Source organism: Mya arenaria, chromosome 4, assembly GCF_026914265.1.
Source record: "Mya arenaria isolate MELC-2E11 chromosome 4, ASM2691426v1".
In the NCBI taxonomy this organism is placed as follows: Eukaryota; Metazoa; Mollusca; class Bivalvia; order Myida; family Myidae; genus Mya; species Mya arenaria.
The window spans coordinates 48,033,118-48,060,172 of record NC_069125.1 but is presented as its reverse complement, the minus strand read 5'-3'; the positions used below and the strand labels follow the sequence as shown (position 1 = coordinate 48,060,172).

The following is a 27,055-nucleotide window of genomic DNA, read 5'->3' as shown; positions in this document are numbered from 1 at the left end:
ATACATAAAACCTAGAATTATATTTTGGTATATTTATTTTAAGCTATTGATTAAAATTTGTATGTACCTAATATTAAAAATTAAAGTCTATTTTACATAAGGCCATACCAAATAAATGTTTTGTTCTATGAATTATGTCGGGGGGTGGGAGGCAAAAGTTAGTGTGTGAGTGAAAAAATAACTGGTCTTATGAGCAAGAAGTCTGTAAAAAGCTTTGACAAGTGACTTGTCCATTTCAATATTGGCATTGTATTTTATAAAACATTTTTATAAATTTGTAAAGGGAGGTCACTGCATTTGTTATTTTCTACACATTTAAAAAAAAAATGGGTGTGGTTAATCCGTTGAACTAAATATCAATTTAGTGTGGCCTCACTTACATTTGACAGAACTGCAGTCTAATTTCGTTTTTTATATTCACATTGTAACATTATTTAATGCAACATCTTTCACAACCTGCATTTTCAGCCAATGCCATTGCAGATATACAATTATTAAGTACTAGGTTTAATAACTAGTACTTAATAATTAAGAACTTAAACTTTCCTGGATGTTTAAATGCCCGCCTACTGCCACTCATCAGATACACAATCCCTGCGTCCGATTTCGCGTGGACAAAGTGTCAGCCAATGCGTAGAATTTCAAGTCAGATGACCTGAAGTAATATTTTAATGATTAAGAAAACTTTGTTGTTAAAGCTCAATCCGTGCATTCTTAATCATTAAAGTGTTACTCTAAACATTTCAAAGAAGATGCAATGAAATCATCACCCACTCCCCCTAGTGATCAATTATTTTATTCTTGGTATCTTTCTTATAGTGCACACTGGTGTTATATTGGGAAGGGTCTCACATTCTTGTGGTTAGCAGTATCAGATATCACACTTCACTATGCCTGCTCTATAAACATTTGTCAAGTTTAATTTATACATCAGATATAAACTTGAAATGATCTTGTGTTTCTTTTTGACATCCAGTGATATGTTCCAGTATATGAACTTTTGGTGGACAATGTTTATATTGGGTTTTGGTTACCAGATTATGACTCATGAAATAGGTGTCGTGTTATGGTGTGGCAAGGTATAAATGTATCACTATGGTCTCTATTAGATGTACAGTGATAATACTGAGATGACAAACTTACTTATTTCCCTTTCATCAGTTCGTAAGGGGTATGAGTGGACAATGCATTAAAATAACAATTTTTCAAAATGAAATATTTATCATTTATCAGTCACAAGTGTTAAACATTTTTGATAAATGTAAACTGTTACCCACCCTCACATGTAGGTGAAATACTGTTAATTATGCTCAGCATCATACACAGGGTCTGGCACCAAAAGTCACAAAATTAATGTTGCTCCCATATAAAAACAGCAAAGTCAGATTTCAAGTTTATACCATGGTTGTGAGGTTAATAGGAGATAGCATTTTATTTGACAACTCAACTGCCAGATCTGAAATTCGATGTCAATCATATGCGTACCGTATGCATGATTTAGCAGTTTTTTTTCAGTGGTAATGTATCGCAAGTATCAGAATTTAATTTCAATCAAGTCTTAATTGGCAAATTAAAAATAAAATGGAAAGATGGACTTCTGGATTGCTTGAGAACAACTTCAATCCAAGAACTTGAAGACGACAACTTCCCGTAAGTCAGTGCTGCTTTGAACATGCAATCCCACCCTTATAATATCACCTGTGTGCACTACAGATATAGTCACAGTCAGGCAACATTTGGTCCTTATGCATAGCACACAGGTTCTAGTTCTTCGTTGTTTCATTCAGGATTCAAACTAAAAGTCAAGTGATGTACATGTAGCCTAGAAACCATTAATAGTCACATGCGTTTTGTTTGAACATAGTTTTGTACCAATGGACATAGTGTGTTCAGTACTGATAACACCATTGTTAAATAACTATTCTGTTAGTAACCATATATTTGTTACGCTATGTGTTTCAATGCTGATGACGAAAGTTGATGTCCTACGTTAATGTCATGAATTGAATGTATGGTGCTCTGTCATGTCTTACCCCTTTGTGATTTAGAGGGATAGAACATTGTCATTTACAATTAAACATTTCCAATTTGGTAGCATTGGCACTGGCTAAGAATCTCTGTTCATTTGATATAAATGGTTTTAATGAGATCATTAGGATGCTAGGAGGTTTGTTTCCTTTTTAGTCTAAAATGTTGCATTCAAGTGTATATTTTTCATAGTGTTTCTCGGATATGGAAAAAGTAAGCTTGCAAAATGTAAGAGCCCTTGTCTAAATCTGCTTTCTCTTTTGGCACCAAAAGTACAGCTACAGCTGTATATTTACAACAGACTGTTTTATAGCTATAGTTATTTAAGGCATTTGTTGTATTTCATTTACATCTACAGCTATAAATATGAAGCTGTAGATCTTATTTCAAATACAGCTGTAGTCATAGATATGAACCTGTAGGTCTAATTTCAAATACAGCTGAAGTTAGAATATGAAGCTGTAGATCTTATTTTAAATACAGCTGTCGCTATAAATATGAAGCTGTAGATATAATTTCAAATACAGTTGTAGCTATAAATATGAAGTTGTAAATCTTAGTTCATATTCAGCTGTTACTATATATCACAGCAGCTGCTGTAGCTATAAATTTAGAGCTGTAGCTATATTTTATCCACTTGTTTTAAACTACAGATCTGATCAAGGACTTGGAGGCTAGCTCATATACATATTTGTTTCTCATGTTTTACGTAAGAATATTAAATTAGGGTCAGTAATTGTGACAATCTGAAGTTCAAGCAATGTACTTGTATATAAACATATTTAGAGTATATGTACTGAAAAATAAACTGATGTACATGTAATGTCTCGACCAATCATTTTGTGTGTATTCTTCAGGGTATAGAGTCTTTAAAGAAGTCTGAGCAAAATATGATGATGGATTGTATAACAATGTTGGTCACATCTGGTAGACATGGAGCATTATTGACTTCTTTACTTAATATAGCTCCTTTCCTGCTTGCATCAAATAATTATAGTAAAAAAAGAGGAAGCAATTTGAAATATTCCAATAAAAATTCTGAGGGCTTTTCCAATTATACATGCAACCAAAGGAAGGCAAAATAAAGAATTTCAAGAGGATGATCCTGTTAATTTTTGCTTCTTATTATGTATAATGAACTAAATTTAATAATGCCTTCTTGGGCTGTCTTGTATATTTAAATGGAATTGCTCCTAAAACAATTGCTGTGAATAAAAAGCATTGGTATCTGATTCATCATTTGTAGACACACTTCTAAATTTGATGCAAGTTCATGTTGTTGTTTTTTAATTTTGATGTTTCAAAAGGGCTTTGTTTAGCTATTGTTCAATGTTTGGTATTTATTGTTTATGTGAACACAAAGATCATTAAAGCATTCCTGATTTGCAAAAAGGGAACATGGCAAACAGCGTGAGCTATGTGCACGGAAGCATGAAATAACAAGTGGCATGATGATAAGTAGGTCTCTGGATCAGTGGGCCAGTTTGAACAACAGAGCTCGGGATTTAATTGCAGGTCTTGGCAGGCCTTGGTCGGATGTGCAACATGCTTGTATTGCTTCCGCATCGCTTCAAAATTTCCATTAAAATTAATTTTTTGCTTTGTTTAGAGCATAAGTTTTGATAAAGTATAATCAAAATTTAAAACAAATTTTGCAGGTACATTTTGATTTTCAGATGCACATTCAGCTGCGTTAGCATTATTCTTGTTTCTTCTGGGGCTTTCTTCTCAATATTTTCCTTTGCCTTTAGTCATAAATTGGAAATATTTTAATGTCAGATTTTTGTTTTATTTCTACATATTTAGAAATGAATGTGTAGGAATTCGGTATTGTTCATCCAAAGTCAAATTTCAATGGCTGTATCCAGTGATAATTGTGTTTTTGGTATCACAAGGGAACTAGCACAGCTCAATGAAAGAACTGTAGGCCTGGACTGGCACATTCTTTTCTTAAAAAATGTGATTATGTTTACTCTTAAATCATGCCTGGAAACTCATCAATGCACATTGTTGAATAAAACAGTTGTTCAGCAGAGCATGCCCTGGAGACTACCCTAGCAAGACAGGACTGCACAACCAGTTTGGTTTAACTCACCGCTGGCTTATATTTATCTTCTTCAAAACTAATGAAAGGATTTCTGTATATTTCAGGTCTTGTAAAGATCGGAGAGAGCCTCAACCTGTCCCTCCTCACCCCCAGAAAGAAGATCACCGTCCTCCTCATTGGCAACCATTCTGCAGGCAAAAGCTCATTCATTAATTGGTAAATGACCAGCATGATTTATGCCATCATTGCAGAAATCTGTTAGAATAAATACATTTTTTTCTGACCATTTGGGGCCGAAGATCAGCCCAATCCCCAAATCTAAAACATATTTTGTTTATCCAATAAGTCAAAATAAAATTATTACTTTCTGTGAAAAAAGAAATAAAAATTGCAAATCCAATAGTTTTGATATGGGAAAAGTTGGTGTATTCTTAAAATAATATCAGCTTCCTTTATTTTTTCTGTCTATGTTTTTTTCAAAGCATTCCTGTTATTTTATTTCCAGACTTAATTTGGAATACAAAATGACACATTTTTCGCAGGCCAAATTTCCCAAAATGGTGGAAAAAGCACACTGATAAGGTAACATTACTCAGCTTAAGTGTGTACACAGGCAAATACTTTGGAGGGAACAAAAGCTTAACACATACTACCATGCACGTTCCAACACTAAGTCATTATAAATCTCATATTTTAAAATATTTTTTATTTGAAGCTGTTGGCTTTTTGACAGTCTCAGCATAAACCAGTTTTGAAATGAGCAGTTACTTTTGGGCAAACTCTGGGCGATAGAGACTAATACCAGTCTTATGGGACAAATAAGACTGTGCATTTACTCAGAACTAGGGCATTGGTTTTCATTAAAGCTGGTCTCAAAATAGCTGATATCAAATTCTAACCTAGTTTTATTTCTGGAAGATTACATAAAATTTGTCGTCCCATAAATCCTGTTTGATTTGCCTTTATGTTTCTAAAAAATTCATCGTTCTCTCTCTCAGAAAAAGGGAGGCAAATATAGCCATTCATTTAGCTGGCTCTATTTAAGCTAGTAGTGTTGTGGTGCATGAAAAAAAAGAGTTTCACTTTGTTGTCTAAGCCAATTGGAAACTTGGATGCTTTATTTAGAGCATCATTTCACTTTTCATATTTTAGGAAATAAAATTTAGTTGTAGAACTTGCATACAAATCCAGGGTTTATCTTCAGCCTAACTTGTGCATTTTAATGATTTGATTGGATAATGTAAGTTAATGTATACATATTGACCAATCAATAAACATTGCGGCTATCTAATGAATTTAATTAGTGACATTTTATGGAAAAAAAGATAACTTCCAGTGCAGAGAGGTTTATTTGCATTGAAGATTAATGATACACAGCTATGACGTCATGAAAGGCATGAATTAAAGAGCTGATGTCATGCCCAGACGTAATTATTGTCATTATTTTAGTTTGAAAGACGGCACAAATTGGCTACCCTGCTTGTGTAGGGTTGATCAATATGGTATTTTGTAAGTCTACAACAATTTGCCGTTAATGCACTTAACAAATAATATCGGTAACATATATTATGTATTGGATAGTGCTTCGTCAATTAAAACCTGGTCAGGCCCGGCACAGCCCAGAGTTACTTGTCCTCTGTTTCCTTTAGAATGCTACATTACACTAGAAGTTTATTATTTTATAACATGTGATCCACTTATGATTACTTAGATGTACTCTTCATACAAAGTCTGATTATGTCACAGTCAACAAAAATATTTAAAAGCATTTGCCATAATTTATTAAGAGGAAAATGTCAAATGTTTTATTTAACTATTTATCTGACAAAACAATTTAGAGCATTTATGTTTTTTCAAGTAAAAGCATCAATTTTTAATGATGATCAGTTGTAAGAAAAAGTTTTTCTAGCAAATCAGAACTGTCAGGATGACAAGTTACTGACAAATGTTTCCGAGAAATTCTTGGTTATGTTACATCTTGCTGAATGTACAACAGATGTACTGAGAAATTCTTGGTTATGTTACATCTTGCTGAATGTACAACAGATGTACTGAGAAATTCTTGGTTATGTTACATCTTGCTGAATGTACAACAGATGTACTGAGAAATTCTTGGTTATGTTACATCTTGCTGAATGTACAACAGATGTACTGAGAAATTCTTGGTTATGTACAACAGACTTGAAGTAGAATGTAAACAGAATCAATTCAGGGCTATGATATAGTTATAAATACTGAGTGATGTATAAATATTATAAGTTAGGGGTTAGTAGGTGACCAGATATGGGATATATGGAGCAAAGAAAACCATATTGGGTGAGAGCTTTGCTATGGTTTCTTGTGCCCTATATATCCCATATCGGGTCACCTTCTAACCCGTAACGAATATATCACATGGACAACCTGTTAACACGTTTAAATGTTTTATTTATTCATCGGAATATTCATCTGAATTCGAAAATAGACGCCATTTTGGTACGATATAAATTTAGTGACTCAATATGGAAAAATATGGGTCACTGCGTGGCCAGTCCTGGACCAATGGCGTTGCGTAATTTATGTAGGAGGCGTGATATAGGTCCTTACACTTAAACTTTTGAGTTAATTATGATTATTAAGTTCATGTATTTTGTTGAGTGTGATTTCATAATTTTATTATTGCTTATCGTTTATTGGCAGAGCATTAATCTTGTCCATTTCATCACCATGAAGAAATAAATTTGGCTTAAGAAAATTAAGTGTATTCATTATTGGATTTTTTTTATTGCGTCTTTGCTCAACCAATGTGAAATCTTACCCTCGCCATTTTTGTCACTTCATCTTTATTGTTTGTGGTCAATGGCTTAGGTTTAACCTCATCACAGGGTTCATAAAAGCCCACATTGGTGGCAGCAAGGTTATTGAATTCCAAATAAGCTGGACATGCAAAGCTATTTCTAGACATATAACAACAGGTTTGGGCCAGCAAATAACCTCATCCTGCATAACTAGACATGACGAAATGGACCTGCATAACTTCACATTTATAATAGGGTTGGATCAGCCGAAAACCTGGACCGGCCTTACTAGACTTCACAACATGGACCTGCATAACTAGACATAACAACAGAGTTGGACAAGCAAATAAATAGTCTGGATGTCTGTATCTGCGTAACTAAACATTACAACAAGGTTGGTTCAGCAAATAGCCTGGACCTGCATAACTAGAAATAACGATTGGTCTGGAAATTTTTGTCTCACATGCAGCACCAAAAGTAATCAAACTTCATAAGTATGTTTGTCAGCATGGGCTTTGTGAACCTGCCATTGATGTTCAATCAGGCTAACAAGAGTTATAGCCCTACATGACGCTCTTGTTTTCATATTGCATTCTCCAGCCATGAGAAGTTTTGGGATTTAAATGAATTATATTTTGAAATGTGTATTTCAGGTACGTAGAAGAGCACATTCAGAGGACTGGGGTTGCCATAGAGACGCAAGGATTTACATTTGTCACAAGTGGCCGAAAGAGGGAGTCCCTAACTGTATGTGTGTATTGCAAAATAATATATTACATAATAAAACCCTGTAAATTTGCTTTTGTAAGCAGCTGACAATAACACGAAAAGAGATATAACATTAACTTAATAGCAGATATAACATTAACTTATAAGCATCATGAAAACATGATTTTTCTTTTTAATAGCATCTAATGAATGATTGCATTCGTTATTAAATATTACTATATCAACTAAGGTTAATAATGTCACCGAAATGTGTCGGGTACTAGCTCTTAATGCCATTAAAGGGCGGCGTAAAGTAATTTCATTGTCTGCCCATCTGTCTGTCCGTCCATCACCAAGGTTTTCGATCATTTTTGGGCTCTTACATAATGTTAAGTGTTCACACACATGTTCAATATTGCCAAACAATCTCGTTTAATCTCATGACATGAGTTGACATCCACTCCATCTTGCAGTGACTTATCATCTTCTTGTTCATACTTTGCTCTTTGATAATGTTAGCTAACCATATTTGCAAACAGCATGGGCAGGTTGTCATAAAAATATGTTATATAGTAAAGGCTAAAATATGCCCATAAAGGCCCGCATACTAATCTGCCCAATGAGACCTTTCGGGAGCGTTTGTCACATTCCTGTGACAGTTTTTGTTACATATATTAATTCCTTCAGATGGCTGCTTCAGAGATGATTGTGCTTTTTTTAAAAACAATTCCTTTTCAATTTCAGGGAAATGCTACTCTTCACCTTTATCCAGATTTTGAGCCCCTTCGACAAATTGAAGGTAAGCCTGTCACTTGCATTGAAAAACAGACTCCTATTTTTATTTAGGAGCTGTGTCCCTTATGCACTGAGACCTCAAACTGGTCCTTAAATAACTGAATTTGAAATGAAATAAGAGAATGCAGGCTTTGAGATTTTTGATTGACATTTTTTAAACGAAATTCTCCAGTATTGCTATATCTGTGTAAAAAGTGTAATGACAGAAGAAGGGTGGAGTGATTAAAGCCCATAGTTTTAATATGATTTTTCACAATATGTTTCATCTGACAGAAAAAACACCCCAAGTTTTTTTTAGAAAAAATGTCAAATGCAAAACTACTCTTTAGGGAGTAGTGGTACATCTGATGAAGTGAAATTAGCTGGTTATATTTTGAATATTATTGGGTGTCTCCACTGACCATTCCAAGCTGGTGGTCCCATCATTATTTGGTAGAGCTTTTTTGATGCACGAGTGTGTTCTATTTATGGTGTGTGCACGCGCGTGTGTGTGTGTCTCTCGTTTAGTATCATTCAGGCTCCTACCATGTGCATCTAAACTGAGTTTATATTGTGTGCAGTGTTTTACCCTTTGACTTGTGAAAACAGCAAAAACAATGTTAAAAACATTATTTGAAAAGTACTTGTGATGGGGGTTTATATTATTGCTAACTGTTAATCTATGCTAAAATACACTGGAATAAAGAAAGTGTGGAGAAATTCACAACTGTTAATCTATGCTAAAATACACTTAAATAAAGAAAGTGTGGAGAAATTTACAACTGTTAATGAACAAGACAATGGAGGTAAATGAGGGCAAAATATTACATTTTTCAGATTTCTAGAATTACTTCCACTTACAATACTTGGGCCTATCCCTGTAGTTTTCATTGTACATTTGAATCCCGTTGGCTCGACCTCGCTTGGCTTGAAATATACGTTGGCTCGAACTGGATGTAAAGGACAGATTTCTTTATACTGAGGTTAGCATTCCCAATTGGCTTGAATTTCCTGAGACTTGAGGTATTTTTGCCAGGCCCTGTGAGTTTAGCCAGCAAGGTTCGAGTGTAGTTATAAAAGGTAAATTCTGAAACAATTTAAATCAAGTCGCTAGTACCAGACTAGTTTTCCCTTTAACTTGGTTCATCTTTTATTTCATTCCTAATAAAAACTATAATAATCATCTTCCTGGAACCATTTATACTCTTCATCTTCTTGGCTTTGGAGACATTTTATAATGTTACTTAATTAGAATGGAGACGTGTAATTACATTTTGTACTTTTTGCTGAAAGATCTTTTTTTAATTACTTTAATGACTCTATAATTGCAAAACAATCTTGATGTTTCTTAAACTTCGAAAAGGAAGAGTTTTAACTGGCTGAAAAAGAACACATTTGCACAAAGCTTGCACCTTGGTGTCTGGTCTTCTAAAAAAAAGAGAGAAAAAAGAGAGAATTGCTTTAAGATATGTTATGGTTTTGCAAGTAGAAATTTATACGGTTTAATTTTGTATATTCACTTCATGGTTGAAGATCATGGTAGGATCAATTTTATATGATTTTAAACAGGATTGTTGGACCTCTGTAACAGTTTTAAAAGCCCTTAAACTTATGCCTTTTAATATACAGACTTAAATTATCGTGAGGTTTTTATAACTGGATACTCTCCAGAGAGCAGGGCTTCATGCAGACAGATCTGATCGTGGTTCAATAAGTCCAGACTGGGACAAAGCTTTTCCCAGAAAAATGTTCCACCTCGATCTCTTCTACTTTTAGTGTTCTCATTTCAGGACATGAGACATATCCAGCATTACTTGTTTGTTTTTATAGATTTATGGCTAGTCTTTAGAAGTTCAATGAATGCAGTTATTTTGGTAATTTCAATGGTAATCGACATGAAGCTAGGTTTGGTTCAGACCGCCCTCAATTATCACCTACATTGTTTAACAAAAAAATATACTAAATCCCAAACCATGTTCATTTGTTTGTCCCAGGATATTCACTAATAAAAATCTCCATTACATTTACAGATATGAATATTTATATCAGGGTGCATTGGCTTCATGCCAATTGTCTTGAACCTATTTTAAAGTAGTTAAAAAAAAGAATCCGCATTGTGTTTTATTTCTTGAAAAAGATGACTTAAAAATGTAACATTGCTTTCAGAAGAACTAAGTTATTGGTAGGAAAAAAACCCATTTGTGTTGGAAAACAATATTGAATGATGGCACGTCTGGTTAGACCTTATTTTCCGGAAAGATATTAATTAATGCTCATAAGAATGATAGCATTATTATTTGTACTGTACAAGAGGATCTTGTGAAGAAGGAAAAGTACTTTCTTGACATCAGCATGGTAAAGATGACTGAACAGCAGCCAAGTGTAGAAAACTGGTTAATTCTTTATCAAAGTTGGGTTAAAGTTGGACAAAATGTGTATTGATTGGTCAATATTTATCCAATAATTACTGTTGACCAATCAAATTGCTTTGATGGTCAAAGTAACCAAAAGATAACCTGTAGATAACTTATCTATTATTTTTGCAATTGGCTGCTAATGGACAATGGCACATTATCTCTTAGCTGCAATAATGTAAAATATTCAACTTTGAAATCGTTGAAAAAAATACCAAGTATACAATTATAAATTGTGCCAGATACAGAATTTTTGCATTTGAATATTTAATTCAGGACATACTTCCGATTGTTGTTAATATTGATGAATGAATGAAGAAAAAACTGGTGGTTCCATGATAGTGCATTCAGTGTGGAAGTCATTTTTTCAAGTGTTACTACTATTTGCATATGAAATAAGCATTTCAAGGTTTTGAAGCACTTAATAGTGTCATAGTAAACTTGACCCCAATTCCAGGATTGCCTTCTGAATGATTTGAGCTTTTGGAACATCAAGAGACTGCCAGTAAAGATGTTTGAAACTTATGTGGTGAAATTGCTATGTTTGAACGGCCAGTCTACTTTAAAACTAAAATCTTAGACATTTGGGGTGTCACTTATATGATTGACAGCCAACAACAGGTAAAGCTGTTGATGATATGAAAATGTGGCGGGATGACTTAAAACGCAACCTCAAACCCATTTGAAATGTTTTATGACGGTTCTCGTTTGGGCTTTATAACATAAATTCGCCATCAGTGAAAAATTGCAATGTGATCATGCTTTGTTCAACTTTGTTTGCAAACTGAAGTAATATTCTGTAAAAAATGTTTATTGTACTTGTGAAAAATGAAAAACAGAACAAGTAAGATAATCTGAGGTGAAAAGTGACTTAGAATCATTGGTTGTTTGAGCATGCGTCTGGATTTTCGTTAGTGACAAATGAGAAATTTGCCCATGTTTGATAGCTAGTTGTCTCAGGTGAAAGTGCTTTTTATGCAAGCAAAAATATCTAACCTCAAAGTTAAATACAGAGAACATCACAACATATCCAGAATGTGTTTCAAGGCTAAAAGAGGAAGCATTTCTCAAGATGTGATCATTTCAACTGCCTAGAATGAACAAAGTATACAACATTACAACATTACTGACCAGTGTATGGATGATCCAGCATTACTGACCATAGTTCAGGGAGGATACAACATTACTGACCATGGTGTACGGCGGATTCAACATTACTGACCATGGTGTACGAAGGATACAACATTACTGACCATAATGTACGGAGGATACAACATTATTGACCAATGTGTACGAAGGATACAACATTATTGACCAATGTGTACGAAGGATACAACATTACTGACCATAATCTACTGAGGATACAACATTACTGACCAATGTGTACGGAGAATACAACATTACTGACCATAATTTACGGAGGATACAACATTACTGACCAATGTGTACGGAAGATACAACATAACTGACCACAGTTAAAGGAGGACATTACTGACCATAATGTACGGAGAATACATCACTGACCATAGTGTATGGAAGATATAAATTACCAACCATAGTGTACGGAGGATACAACTTTACTTACAGTAATGAACGGAGGATACTACATTTCTGTCCATAGTGTACGGAGCAAGGATTCTAAAATATTGAAATCTCGATCAGTCTGGGCCAATCAACCCCGTTATTTTACAAAATTAATTTTAAATGAGATTCTTATAAGTTTCTGCAGCGTTTGCTATGAACTAATTAAACAGAGGATGCTACTGACCATTATGTACAGAGGATACAAAATCAGTTTGTTTGGTATGTTCTGTATGAGGCAGCTCATCATTGGGTAGCCTTGAAGTAAACACACAAGCTGCCTGATGAAGAGCTGTCCCCATGCAGGGCACTTCTATGAGAAACAACATGCAGGGCACTTCTACGAGAATCCTCACCAGGGCACTTCTGCGAGAATCCTCATGCAGGGCACTTCTACGAGGAACCACATGCAGGGCACTACTACATGGATCCTCACTCAGGGCACCTACAAGGATATCCTTACTTAGGGCACCTCTACAAGGAAATCCTCACTTAGGCCACCTCTACGAGGAACACTATGCAGGGCACTTCTACGAGGATCCTCAGTTAGCTCTACAAGGAACTCTATGCAGGGCACTTCTACGAGGATCCTCACGCAAGGCACTTCTATGAGGAACTCCACACAGGGCATTTCTATGAAGAACTCTATGCAGGGCACTTCTACGAGGATCATCCTCAGTTAGCTCTTCAAGGAACTCTATGCAGGGCACTTCTACGAGGATCCTCATGCAAGGCACTTCTAAGAGGAACTCCACACAGCGCACTTCTATCAGGAACCCACGACTGGGCACTTTTACAAGGAACCTGACGCAGGGCAATTCTATGAGGAACTCATGCAAGGCACTTGAACATGGAATCTAACTCAGGGCACTTCTTTCAGGAACTCTATGCTGGGCACTTCTTCTTCATGTAGGTTTCTTTTGCTTGGGAAAGAAAAAAGCAGATCTTTGGTAACATTGGACACTTTTGTTTAAAGATGAAATAATCAACCAGGAATTGAAGATTTAAGTTGTACACTGCAGTGTTTGAGTGTTTCTATCAATGTGCTACATGTATCATAATTGGATGTTTGCAGGAAGTAAACCTTGTGAAGTCATATTGAACAAATATGTGGGAAACAGGCCTCCAATTAATTTCTTCTGGTCACCACTGTTTTGGAATGTTGGTAAGATTGTAGAGTACACGGCCAGAAGTGAAGACTGGATTGTATCTAATATGTTTTATTGAATTTATTAATAGGAAGATACAAAGGAAGAAATAAAAAGGAAAGTATATATATTAAACAGATTTTAGAGGTTTTTAATCAAAGGGAAAAACTGCAACACTCCTTGCATACAGATTTGCTGGAATTAACAGGGGGAAATGCATCAAGGAAAAAGAGAACTCCCGAGCAGTGAATTAGTATTTGCAAGAAATAAAAGGAAAGTTGCATCAAGGAAAGAGAACTCTGGAGCAGTGAATTAGTATTTGCAAGAAATAAAAGGAAAGTTGCATCAAGGAAAGAGAACTCTGGAGCAGTTAACTAGTATTTGCAAGAAATAACAGGAAAGTTGCATCAAGGAATGAGAACTCTGGAGCAGTGAATTAGCATTTGCAAGAAATAAAGGAAGTTGCATCAAGAAAAGAGATTGCTACAGAGCAGTGAACTAGTATTTGCAAGTAAATAAAAGGAAAGTTGCATCAAGGAAAGAGATTTCTACATAGGGAGTGAACTAGTAATTGCTCAAAGTAATAAAGGAGACGGAAGGATCGGAATGTGCATATTAAGAGGAATAATATGTTGATGTATGTACAGGAATTAAAAGAAAAGAAAAAAAGGAGGAAGAAGATGAAATGGCAGTGTTTTGTAGCTCTCCCTTTGTGCAGATATCTCTACAGAATGAGAGCTGCCAAACGAAGGGCTGTAAAATGTGCTTCATGCGACAATACATCTGATCACTGGACTGCCAAATGTAGGGCTGTAAAATGTTCTCATGCGACAATATTTCTAATTAGTGGCCAAACAAAATATGTTAGCATGCAGCAATCTTCTGATTAGTGGACTTATCAGCTGCCTTACAAAGGATTGTAAAATGTTAGAATGCAGCAATACTTCTGATTATTGGATCCGTCAGCTGCCAAATGAAAGACTGTAAAATGTTAGCATGCCGCAATACTTCTGATTAGTGGACTTATCAGCTGCCAAACAAAGGGCTGTAAAATGTTAGCATGCAGCAATACTTCTGATTATTGGATCCATCAGCTGTCAAATGAAGGGCTGTAAAATGTCCTGAATAGTGGACTAAGCACTTGGCAACAATTCCTAGTACAGTGAAACTGCGTTCCCTCGAACAAGTGGTCGCTCGAGAACCGGCGTTCCCTCGAGGTCGGAGCTTGGTCCCGAACTTTTTTCCTTCTATTTTCATATAAAATATACCCACCCTGCCTCGAAACCTAATTATGTCGAGCAGTCGAGCAATATCTTCGGTCCCAAGTACACAAATCGTGCACAAAACCTTATGGCTCCCTCGAGGTAATAATTTCACACTTTTTCCCGAACACGTGTTCCAAAATAAACAAACAATTGCCAGGTGTTAAAATTTTCGCAAGTTGTAAAAATTGCAATGACAGTTGAAAGGCAATTTGATAAGGTGTGAAAAACCGTTTATCACTGTTAACGCATGACCGATATTAGTGCACGAAAATGCCTTTGAACATATTAGCGATTTCCACAACGCAACACATAATCGGTGTCTTAGTAAACAGTCTGTTTGACGACTTCAAACTTAAACTACACTGAAAGATATTTCATATCAAACTGGAAAATTGAAAATCGGGTCGCTCGAAACATCGGTTCCCTCGAGGTTTTGTCTCGGTCCCTGGCGACCTCGAGCGATCGCAGTTTTACTGTATTACATGTGTGATTTATGGAATAGAAAAGTTTGGGCTTGCAGCAATAATATTAACTCTGTTATCATGGGCCATGCATTAATAATAGCAGCAAATGACCGTTGTATCATTTATTAACAGAATCTGGCAGACATTCAGTATGCTCAAATACTGTTTGTTAAATTATTAAGCAACTTGAATATTGTTCAAATTTAGAAGCTGGCATTTAACAAGTTGGCCTATATATAAAACGTCAATATGGTTTGTCACACAGTTCTAGACTTTCCGATCAGACATTAGCAAATTATCTGAGTAATTAAAGGTGACTTGGCCATTTCTGCTGTGAAATAAGATTTGCTGAATAAAACACATTTATCATACAAAGAACATAATTACCAGATGATAATTTGTTCCAAAATTTTCCTTTCGCAAAATCTTACTTAACTTTTACAAGCAGACAAGTTGATTAAATGTGATAGAAAATAGACAGTTTTACGTCCTATAGAAAAATAAATTTCCAGAATCAGATCAGTATTGGCACAGACATAGCGTTTCTGTGCATTACTTAACTGGGAGATTTCATCGGAATAATTGCTAATGTCTTGCAGAGATTGTAAGTTCAGGAAATTATGAATAATACACCAGCATAAAATTGTCTGAAGAGGCAAGCTTGACAATGTGATGAACTTTTATGTGGTCCAAGTTTGTTTCACCATTAACAGGGGTTTATGTTGCCCCCTCTTTGTATGTCTGCAGGAAATATGATGTTTATGATCAGTTGAGGTATTTTATGTACTTTTTTCTTTCATCTGATTGTCCATAAAAAAATCTTTGGTGATTTGAGGACAGATTTTAACCATTGCATTTGTTGACCATTGTTATGACTTCAGAATGAATCACTTTAGTGCTGGTTTAAATGAACCAGCTAGAGAATTAGGTTTATTGCTATTGGGTCAAGATAAAAATTGAATAAGTTAAAAATTTCCGTGACAACTGCTGTCTTTTTTGCTCTGTATGCATTGTTCCATTTTTAATCACTATAAGTACTGGAAGTAACAGAAGCTGGCACATCTCAACAGATCCTGTTTTAATTCCAAGTGAATCCCTTCCATTTCCTTATTCACTGAGGTCATTGACAATCAGTATTATAGCTGCATTTATATGCTCAACAAATGCCTAGGGGTAAATATACCCATGGCAATATATCCCTTAGGGTATTTTTTTCACAAATTTATACTTGTATAAGTGACACTCTTATTCAAAATCAATACATACACATTAATAACATCAGTTTTGACTTATAAATCTTTAACTACTTACTAAATTGGTGAATGCTAAAAGATTTACAGTGATCTACTATAGTCTCATAATGTAAAAATACCGTGTTTTCTGCACATTTTTTCCAAAGTAAACTCAGATTCCTTCATAAGAACCATTGTTTTCGACAATTATTCATCCTTTCTGGTATAATTAAACAATGGTACTGATTGTGGTAAATCTTATTTTGGATTAATAGTGCATCTTCGAATATTTTGATTAAAAGTGTTTGCATTAGTACATTCAAAATAATGACTAGCAGATGATGGAACAGTCTGTATTTTATACCACTATTATTCGATATTAAGTCATTTCAGGACACTAATAATAAATTTCTGCGTCTTACAAATGTTGTATTATTCTTTTATCAGTCTCTTTATTGACGTTTTGGCTATAAGGCCTTTTTCAAAATGCTGACATTAAACTCTTTCTACATTTTGAGACTTAACATGGCGTATGTAATGACATTATACAGAAAATTAGCATCCAATATGCATTACATTTTGATATGCGTATTAGTCTGAAAGAAATCTGACACATAGACCATGGTTATGAAGACTTTTAAATCCTTTCAAGAAACAGTCTGCTAAGGAATTTCAACAAAATATTAAATAGAAAAAGAGCATTGTGTTTATAACAATTTCATTCCTGTATTTTTATTTTATTTTTGTTTAATGTGTCCAATAATGAATTCGTAAACTCAAGTTTCCCCATGTGGGCAAATCAGTTGTTTCTTTGATACAAAATACCCAGGGGGCAAATTTACCCCACCTCCAGACATGGTGGAAATTGCGTATGTGGGTATTTACATTTATTTGACCGGGGCCAAACTTGTCATATAAATGTGACCTATAAGTGCACTTTATGATAAAGTTCCTTGTTTCCTCTGGTGCCTGGCCCCAAGACAATAAGTATCGGTAGTTTCATTATTTATTGTACATTTATATGCTCTGAACATATGTATTGTGATTTATAAATGCAATTAAATTACCGTGTTGTACCACATCATCCACGTGTTGTACCAAATCATCCAACGTGTAAAATGTGAGATAATTATTTTCTTCCTCTTGACATTGCAAGGAAGCAGACAATGTGATATTTTATATGCACTTTAAGAGATAAAAAAAATACTTAAAATACTATTATTTTGCTTAAGGCATTTATATGTAGTTGAAATCTACAGCTTTATTCAGAATATTACTTTCACACCATTCTAAAAAGATAAGTAACGTTCATATATAAAGCCTAATACAAAAATAAAAAAAATAATGAAGACTACCTACCCTACCTGTTTTTAGCTCGAATATTCGAAGAATAGGTGGGCTATACTACTCGCCCTGGCCTCGGCGTCCGGTTAAAGTTTTAGGGCAAGTTGGGATTTTCACTTAAAGTCCAATACCCTACATTTAATTGACTGAATACTTCACACAGTTGTTCAGGACCATCACATGATGAGGTTAGATAACTCCATATTATTCTTTACACAGATTATGGCCTCTGATTGACTATGGAACATAGGTTAAAGTTTTAGAGCAGGTTGGGATATTGTTTAATAACTTCTATACCCTTCATTCAATTGACTTAATACTCTCATTACTTTTAAAATTTCGGTCAAAAACGACTAGGCAAGTAAAAGTTGCAGAAATTGTAATACACAAATATTCATGGGTCATTCACACATTCAAAACTACCCCCAATATGTCATAAAAGTGTCTAAGTTACCATGTGACTAATGCGACCAGCTGCTTTTTCCGCTACACTGATCACTCTATAGCCTATCTGTTAATTAGCAGCCGCTTGCAATCGGTCCAATCACGTGTATTGGTAGGTCGCAGAAGACACGATTAAACAAACTATGTGTTAATTGTGTGCTTGCAGCTATCCTGATTAAGTGTTAAAATCGGTCCATATTTTCACATGGCAATATGAATATGCTATGTTGTGGTCGATCATTATATGATATATCCGTTTGTTGATAACCAAATTGTTAAATTTAAATTGTTCTTTTAAATTGCATATGTCATTGTTAATCCGAACCTAGTCATATATAGGATATCAACAGCGACATGCTTGATGAACTACATAGTTTGGAAGCTGAGTGCACCGCTTACGTCATTTTAATTCGCAGTAATAAAAAAATCGTTGTCAATATCACACTTAAAGCTTGAAGCCCCGATTATAAATCTAGATATATATTATTATTCAAGTGAAACAGTTGAATGTTGACCCACTGTTGATGCATTAAGCAAATAAATCATAATACTGTTTCACTTTTTGTCGTCTGACCGCTTCCCGAGAGCCACAGTTATTTACGATCGCAGTCATTCTTATTAGAAACGCTGCAGAACTCGACGAGAATCTCTTTGAATTAAGCTTGTACCAATGACTATCTAAATCGGCAATGCGGCTCTAGAACCCTCTTAGGATTTGCAATATCGCAAAAAAAATATTGACAGAAAAGACGTCGCGAAAATGTGTGACATTTCTAAATAAAGACTTTTGGACAGGCCTTTCTTTTCTTTTTTTGAGACGGGGGGGGGGGGGGGGGGGGGTTCGCCCAATGAGGTTACGTAACTCCATATCCTTAATACAAGTTATGGCCCCTGATTGACTTAGATTAAAGTTTTAGGCAAGTAAAAGTTAAGGGCAAGTTGGGATTTTAATAAAAAAAACTTCTATACCGTTCATTCAATGCGCTTAATAAAATTCAAAATTATTTACGACCATCTTACAACAAGAAACATAACTCCATTTTACCCTAAATACAAATTATGGCCCTTGTTTTGTTTTTGTAATTTTTATTTTGAAAGGCATATTTGTATATTCTTAACCACATTTTCATAATGGAAAATCAAGTTATTTGAATGACTTGCGTCATTGTCCGGACGGGCTGGTTGGAGGGCAGCATCAAAGTCACCTTACGTATCGAATAATTTTAGTTGGGTTTGACATAAAGAGACCAAAATTGGTAATATTACATTGTTATTGTATTCACTTCTAACTCAAAGTGGCGTAGTCAAGCGCGCTGTCTTACGACGGCTCTTGTTTGAAAAGGATGTAACCCTAACCAAACTTTTTTTGGGGGGCCTAAATACGAAGACATTAGAATTCACAGTATGTTAATTGGAACTGTTATGGAATGTCTCGTAGAATGGCTTTTTGGAACGAAATTCTTCGCTGCTTAAAATGTCTCAGTGTTAATCACATATAATGTAGATTACGTGTGCTTTGTTTGCAGGTGTTACAGACTACCTCACCACTGAAATCTCAACATCGAAGCAGAAGAAGTTCAGCCTCGTCACATTTGTGGATACGCCTGGACTGGTGGATGGGGACATGAAGTATCCATTCGATGTCAACAAGTCCATCCTCTGGCTTGGTGAGATGGGTTATTATTAGTTACATCACAAAGTATATGAGGCCATCCTCTGACTTAGTGAGATGGGTTAATATTAGTTACACCACAAAGTATATGAGGCCACCCTCTGGCTTGGTGAGATGGGTTAATATTAGTTACACCACAAAGTATATGAGGCCACCCTCTGGCTTGGTGAGATGGGTTAATATTAGTTACACCACAAAGTATATGAGGCCACCCTCTGGCTTGGTGAGATGTGTTAATATTAGTTACACCACAAAGTATATGAGGCCATCCTCTGACTTAGTGAGATGGGTTAATATTAGTTACACCACAAAGTATATGAGGCCACCCTCTGGCTTGGTGAGATGTGTTAATATTAGTTACACCACAAAGTATATGAGGCCACCCTCTGGCGTGGTGAGATGGGTTAATGTTACACCACAAAGTATATGAGGCCACCCTCTGGCTTGGTGAGATGGGTTAATGTTACACCACAAAGTATATGAGGCCAACCTCTGGCTTGGTGAGATGGGTTAATATTAGTTACACCACAAAGTATATGAGGCCACCCTCTGGCGTGGTGAGATGGGTTAATGTTACACCACAAAGTATATGAGGCCACCCTCTGGCTTGGTGAGATGGGTTAATATTAGTTACACCACAAAGTATATGAGGCCACCCTCTGGCGTGGTGAGATGGGTTAATGTTACACCACAAAGTATATGAGGCCACCCTCTGGCGTGGTGAGATGGGTTAATGTTACACCACAAAGTATATGAGGCCACCCTCTGGCTTGGTGAGATGTGTTAATATTAGTTACACCACAAAGTATATGAGGCCACCCTCTGGCGTGGTGAGATGGGTGAATATAAGTTACACCCTAAAGTATATGAGGCCACCCTCTGGCTTGGTGAGATGGGTTTATGTTACACCACAAAGTATATGAGGCCATCCTCTGGCGTGGTGAGATGGGTTAATGTTACACCACAAAGTATATGAGGCCATCCTCTGGCGTGGTGAGATGGGTTAATGTTACACCACAAAGTATATGAGGCCACCCTCTGGCGTGGTGAGATGGGTTAATGTTACACCACAAAGTATATGAGGCCACCCTCTGGCTTGGTGAGATGGGTTAATATTAGTTACACCACGATAATATGAGGCCACCCTCTGGCTTGGTGAGATGTGTTAATATTAGTTACACCATAAAGTATATGAGGCCATCCTCGGAATTTGTGAGCTGAGTTTACATTAATAATTCCACAATATCAAGAAAGCCATCCTCTGACTTGGTGAGCTAAGATATATAAGTTATACCATGATGTCAAGAAGACCATCATCTAGCTTGGTGAGATGCGTTTATATTACTTATACATTTTTTATGTCATATGTTCTATAAGCTAATCAATGTATGAATCACACTCAAATCTGTTCAATGGTTTGAAAAAGGTGGTGATTTCCAAATTCACAAGAAATTCCCCCTGATCACTTAAAGCCACCATCTTTAGGGTTAGATGACTACACCTATATTACTAGACCAACATCTTATATCACCTCCTGTAATTATCTGGAAGTTGATTAGGGTTTGATCATCAGTAGGCTCACACTCTGATGTCCTCAAAAATATATGGGACATTAAAAATATATGGGTTTGTCATAAGTCAAATACATTGATGCTCCAGAAGAGACCCTTAGTAACAAACAACTGACAGATGTACCAACATTGATTGTTTATCAGTTTCTTATACGCATGTTCATAGAACAGAAAGTATTATAGTTTACATTCGGTGTACAGGCGAGTGGCGTCCTATTACTTTAGAAGCCTTTGTCCAATCATCACCAAATTTGATCAGAATGTGTATTGGCATCATATCTCAAACCGATTTGATAACCAGCCATATAACTCTAGTCACTCAGAGTTATCACACTTTAATTATGGAAATTACCTAAAGTCGTTCATATCTGATCAATAACTTGAGGAGCCTTGTCCGGTCATCACCAAATTTGATCATAATGTGCATGGGCATAATATCCCAGACAAGTCCAGTAACCATCCATATCGCTTGAGTAACTTGAGAGTTATCACCCTTTATTTTAATATAAAAAATACCTAAAATTGGTCCTATCATTAAGTTTAGAAGCCTTTGTCATATCATCACCAAATTTATTCAAGTTATGTATGGCAATAATATCAAGGTGAAGGTCTTTAACCAGCAATGACTCCAGACTTATGGCCCCTGAATTGGCAAAAACTATTAACTGTATTTGCTCTCAAAATTTGGCTTAACATACAACCAAATTGGTCTCCTAAAAATAGGACTGCCCTATTTTGCGATAGTTGGTGATTTTGTTCTTACTTTGTCAGGCCTGCTTGTTGTATCTAACCTGCTTACTGTGAGCGAGACATAGTTGTTTTGATGGCAGTTCTGAAACTTTCTTTCATGTAAAGTTTTGAGGATGAAATTGGCTGAATTTAATACTATTCGAAATTGTACAATTATTCACATTTGTTTTTGATGAAAAATGAAATTATGATAATTCTTTGTAAATGCTTTTCTGAGTCTCCGTCTAGACTTGGACTTGAGAGTATTTCGTAACCATAGCCCCAGACCTGAAATGAATTTCAATAGCGTTACTAAAGATTTTCGGCAAAAAATGAACAGTTTCTGTTTCTGTACTCTTTTCAATAATTATAAATAATAGAGCTTTAATTTGAATTTCTGTTGGTGTTTCATCATTGTGACCATGAAACTTTCTCATATCTGACACTAAAAATGTAAACAGACTCTTTCACTTGGATACGTTTTGTATTGTAAAAAGTCATTAAACATAATCCACAGAATTTTTCAGAGACTGTTGTTGATGTTATTGCTTGTGGAAGATTCGTTTCATTTTCCTGTTTTATTTTGTTCTGTCTCACCTTGGTTGACATTATACAGAATGAGAAAAAACCCCACCATATTGTCACAATAGAACCCTACAAAACCGCATAGTGTTGTGGGGAATCCTTTAAAGTTTGAAAGTACTTAAAATAAAGGAAAAACAAGTGAGATGAATGTCTGCTAGGGAATTGCTGTGGTTATGACTCTAGCAGAGCAAAGTAGCGATTATTGCATTGATATTGTATATCATCGCTTTCTTCTCATGTTACTAAGAGTTGCATTGTAATGAGTCTGGAGGACGGGAAAATTCAATATAGCGGCTCCTAGAGTCTCTACTGTCTGCGCTGGCTGCAGTCTCGCAGAAAAACACCACTATGTAGGGGAACTCTAAAAAAATTAAATCATCTAAATTTACACTTGTTTAACTTTTATTCTGTTCCTGCTTGTTTATGTTTGCCATGGAATAAAGGATCATCTTATGCGTTATTTATGAAGAAATGTTTTTCAAATGTCAAACTCACTGGGAAAATGGGACTCTCCTAATAATGATCATATCGTACGATCACTCTTTACTTCCGTATCCCTGTATTATATTGATGTAATTTTTTGAAAAAAAAAAGAATTTGCAAGTAAAATTAATTAAATTTGTGATTATACCATACTATCTAATCGAAAATTTTACAATATTTTGTTGTACAATCATCTATAAGATGGTCCACAATTATTTGCATCGCAATCATTTTCAGCAAATTAAGTCATTACCAAAGAAAGTCATCATTCTGTTAAACTTTTGAAAGCGCCTTATGGAGTCTGGTACTATTCCTGCATTGGTCATTCAAACAATATAGAATGAAGCAGTCATACTCCTTGTCAATTTTTGTTTTGAAGGGCAAAGAATTGAGTCACAGTCAGTTCCATGTGAAAGTTCTTGTAACAATGCAACAAAATGTTTTGAAACTTTGCTGGGAATTTGCCTTCACTAGATGATGTCAGTTTTTATTTATATTTTGTCATTTGGTCATATGTTTTTGTGAAATCCTGGTCACAGTTAACAAGAGAATTGTATACAATATGGTTATACAATTTTAGGTTTTGAATTTGAGATAAAAAGGTTAGTAGTTCAAAGGTCAAGGTTGTGTCATAAAATAATAAAACGGAGAAGACATCTATCATCATCCTTAGTGTTTGCCCTACATTTTCAGCCAATCTGGGGCACTAGACTTTTAAAAAAAAATTCTTAATTAGTTTCTTATTTGTGAAGAATTGCTACATGTTGCTGAAGATGACTCTTCATAGTTAAGTAAATTGTTATAACTGTGACGCTGTTTGCATATGCAGAGGCACAATTTCAGTGTCAACACTGATTTAAATGATGTCGCAATATTACGGGTGGGGTCATGCAGTGATTGACAGTTCTTTTTGACAGGGGCACAGCCTAATTTTAAAGCTAATGCAATTTGGGAGGGACTAACACTAAGTCGGTTAGAATTTGGTCAGTATTTGTTTTGTGAATAAGAAACAACAATCTGGTCCATTAGGTTACTTATTCACAAAGAAATTAGTAATACTGAATAAACTCTAACCTATACGTAATGTTTTACATGCCCTGTTGCTTGTTAGAAGGGGGAATCACACTTATCTAGACTATGATAAAATATAAGGAGAATAAAGCATTGTACACAGCCTTTTTCATGTTAGAGTAAATTCATGAAATCACAAGAGATTTGTTTTATTTCATAGAATTGATGGGCCGATGTGTATGATGTACTGTCCTGGCAATTTTGTGTCTCTCTACTTCATATGCAGTTACAGGATGTCTTTATAAGCCTCAAGACTAATGTAAAGCAGTATTCCTCTATGTGGATCTCACAGTTATGGATTTTTGCCTTATGCCAGCCTTTGAAAGTCAATATCAAAGTTCATTTTTTTAGGGAGGGAGTGATCAAGGATGAGCTATTATGCTGGGTCATTGTCTAGTTTCGGTCATCAACATTTCCCTTTGAAGAAAATCTCGTCCTCAATCTTTTGGCCAATTTCTACCAAACTTCACAGGAATGTTACTTGATTGGTCTCTACCTTGGATGACCATTTATCAAATTCCTATAAGCCTTGTTGGTTTGAAAAAACATGGTAATCAGGGTGCAGTGAAAGTTAACATAATATGGGGAAAGCTTTAAAAACATCTCCTCTGAACCTGCTAGCCAGATTTCAAAATAATCTCACAGAAATGGTCGATGTACAATCCCACACCAAATTGCTTCAATTGATGTTAGTTTTCTTTTAAAACAGGGCCCAAAAGAGCTGCGTTAGTTTTCCATAAATGTATATAAGGACATCATTTAAGAATCCTTTTCTTCAAAACGAGAGCTGAGATTTGTCTAGTGGTCCTTTACCATGTTTCTTTAAATCATCTTATTTCCGTAGCAACCATCACTTTCCTTAAGAATATACCACCTCCATAGCAACCAGAAACTTCCTTGGCAACCTTTTTTTTCTAAGTGACCTATGTCTTTCTTAACAGCAGCTTGCTTCCCTAGCAACAATGTCTTCCCTTAGCAACCATGGACATCCTTAGTAACCATCAACTTTATAAGCAACCCTGAATTGACAATGGCTTGCTTCCCTACTAACCAAAGGTCCTTAGAATCATTGCGCCTTCTTAGGAACTGCTACCTTTCTCAGCAACCACCTTTTGTGTTAGCAACCAATTAATTCCTTGGCAACCACTAACTTCCTTAGGAACCTTCTTTTGTCTTGGCAGCAAATGTCTTCCTTGGCATCAATTGACTTTCTTGGCAATAGCATGCTTCTGAAGTTTTTCCAAGTACTGTACTAAGGTGAGCGATATAGGGCCATATTTGCATTCTCGTTATACTGGTATGGTTAGAATACTGCCAGTTAAGCAACATGTTGAATCTAAGTTGATAACTGACTTTTAAGTGTTTGCTCGTCTTTGAAGAAAAAGTCCAAGTATTGTCATAGCTTTGTTATTGTTGACATCCAAAAATTAACCTCGGCCATTACTTAAAAAATGTTGAAGATACTTTCAAGAAATTTTGTACACAAGTGAGCATCTTTGCAGCAATACCCATAACTCTGGCTTCTATAATTGATGGAGTTATGATTGATGGCTTCAGTAAATTATGAGTTATGCCCCTTTATGGATGGAGTAAAAATAGATAAGCATTGGTATCCCTTTGCAGTGCTCTTGTAATGCTTTATGATTTGAAAACTACCAGATTTGAATTCTCAAGTAATATTAAAAACAATTGTCTTAACATTGTTAGAGTGTCATAGTAGAGAAAGCAGGACATAATGTAATCCTCAATTTTGATTGGAGAGCTGTGTTTTTACAAATATTCCATAGGAAAAAGTTTGCTTAAATGCACTGAGATGCACTCGATTCCACTGCCTGTCTCTATTGAGTGAATACTTCAAGTGGAAGTTTTCTCATATTGGTGCAAACTTGATGTTTTAAAGAATCAGTAGTCAGTACAGTTGTTTAATTGTGGTGACGCGGTTTAGTGGTATAGGTGACTGTCCTTCCTTCACTCATGTGGTCACTGTCAAGCAACTAGCTTATCACTTCATGAAAACATTTATTGTCATAGACAAACCAAGATATTATGTACAAAAGATTGAGTTATATCTTTTAATTAGTTTTGTCAGTAGAAGTTAGTTTATTGATTACAATGGGCTTTACCCTTCAAGCTGTATAATCTTTAGACCTATTGAATATCTACAAAACAATGTAAGAGAATGTAATTATGATTTTGTGGTTGTGCTTGGTTTGCAAAGGTGGCCTTAAATGCCCCCAGAGAGAGGCTACAGTAGTAATCAATGAGCATGAGGGTAATGTGCTGGTCAATGAATGCCACTGGCCTAGAGTGACCAGACACTGACCCTTGCTATAAGCTCAATGTTCAGAGCTTAACTATATACCCAAAGACAAGTTCAGTTTTGTACTTCATACCATACTAGCATAAGAAGTATTGGCAGGTCAAGTATTCATTACTACTTTAAGAGCATTAAGTATATGACAGGTGTGAACACTATTATGTAAGAGCTGTTTCTTTCGTAATTGCTCAACTTTGAGAAGTGATCTTCTACCTAAGTCGCTGTCAGAAATAGAAATTCCCACTGCCAATTGCAGACAGATGTCATAGTTTATAGTGAAAGCTGACAATTCATTTGGGCTTTGACTTCATTTTGGTGCTTTATTCTTTTTAAAGTGTTATAATAATATTTCAGAAATGTAATATTTTGACTGTAGATGCAGGGAAAGAAAAATTATCTTT

At 35.5% G+C, this 27,055-nt stretch overlaps 1 protein-coding gene across 1 annotated transcript in view; it reads left to right on the top strand.

The window, feature by feature from the left end:
- LOC128231400 (uncharacterized) overlaps positions 1-27,055 on the top strand; it is a 50,398-nt gene that overhangs the window by 3,586 nt on the left and 19,757 nt on the right. The window contains exons 2-5 of the mRNA XM_052944184.1: positions 4,180-4,291; positions 7,506-7,599; positions 8,305-8,359; positions 19,753-19,893. Coding sequence (XP_052800144.1) covers positions 4,180-4,291; positions 7,506-7,599; positions 8,305-8,359; positions 19,753-19,893 — 402 coding nt within the window. The remainder of the gene's footprint in view (positions 1-4,179; positions 4,292-7,505; positions 7,600-8,304; positions 8,360-19,752; positions 19,894-27,055) is intronic.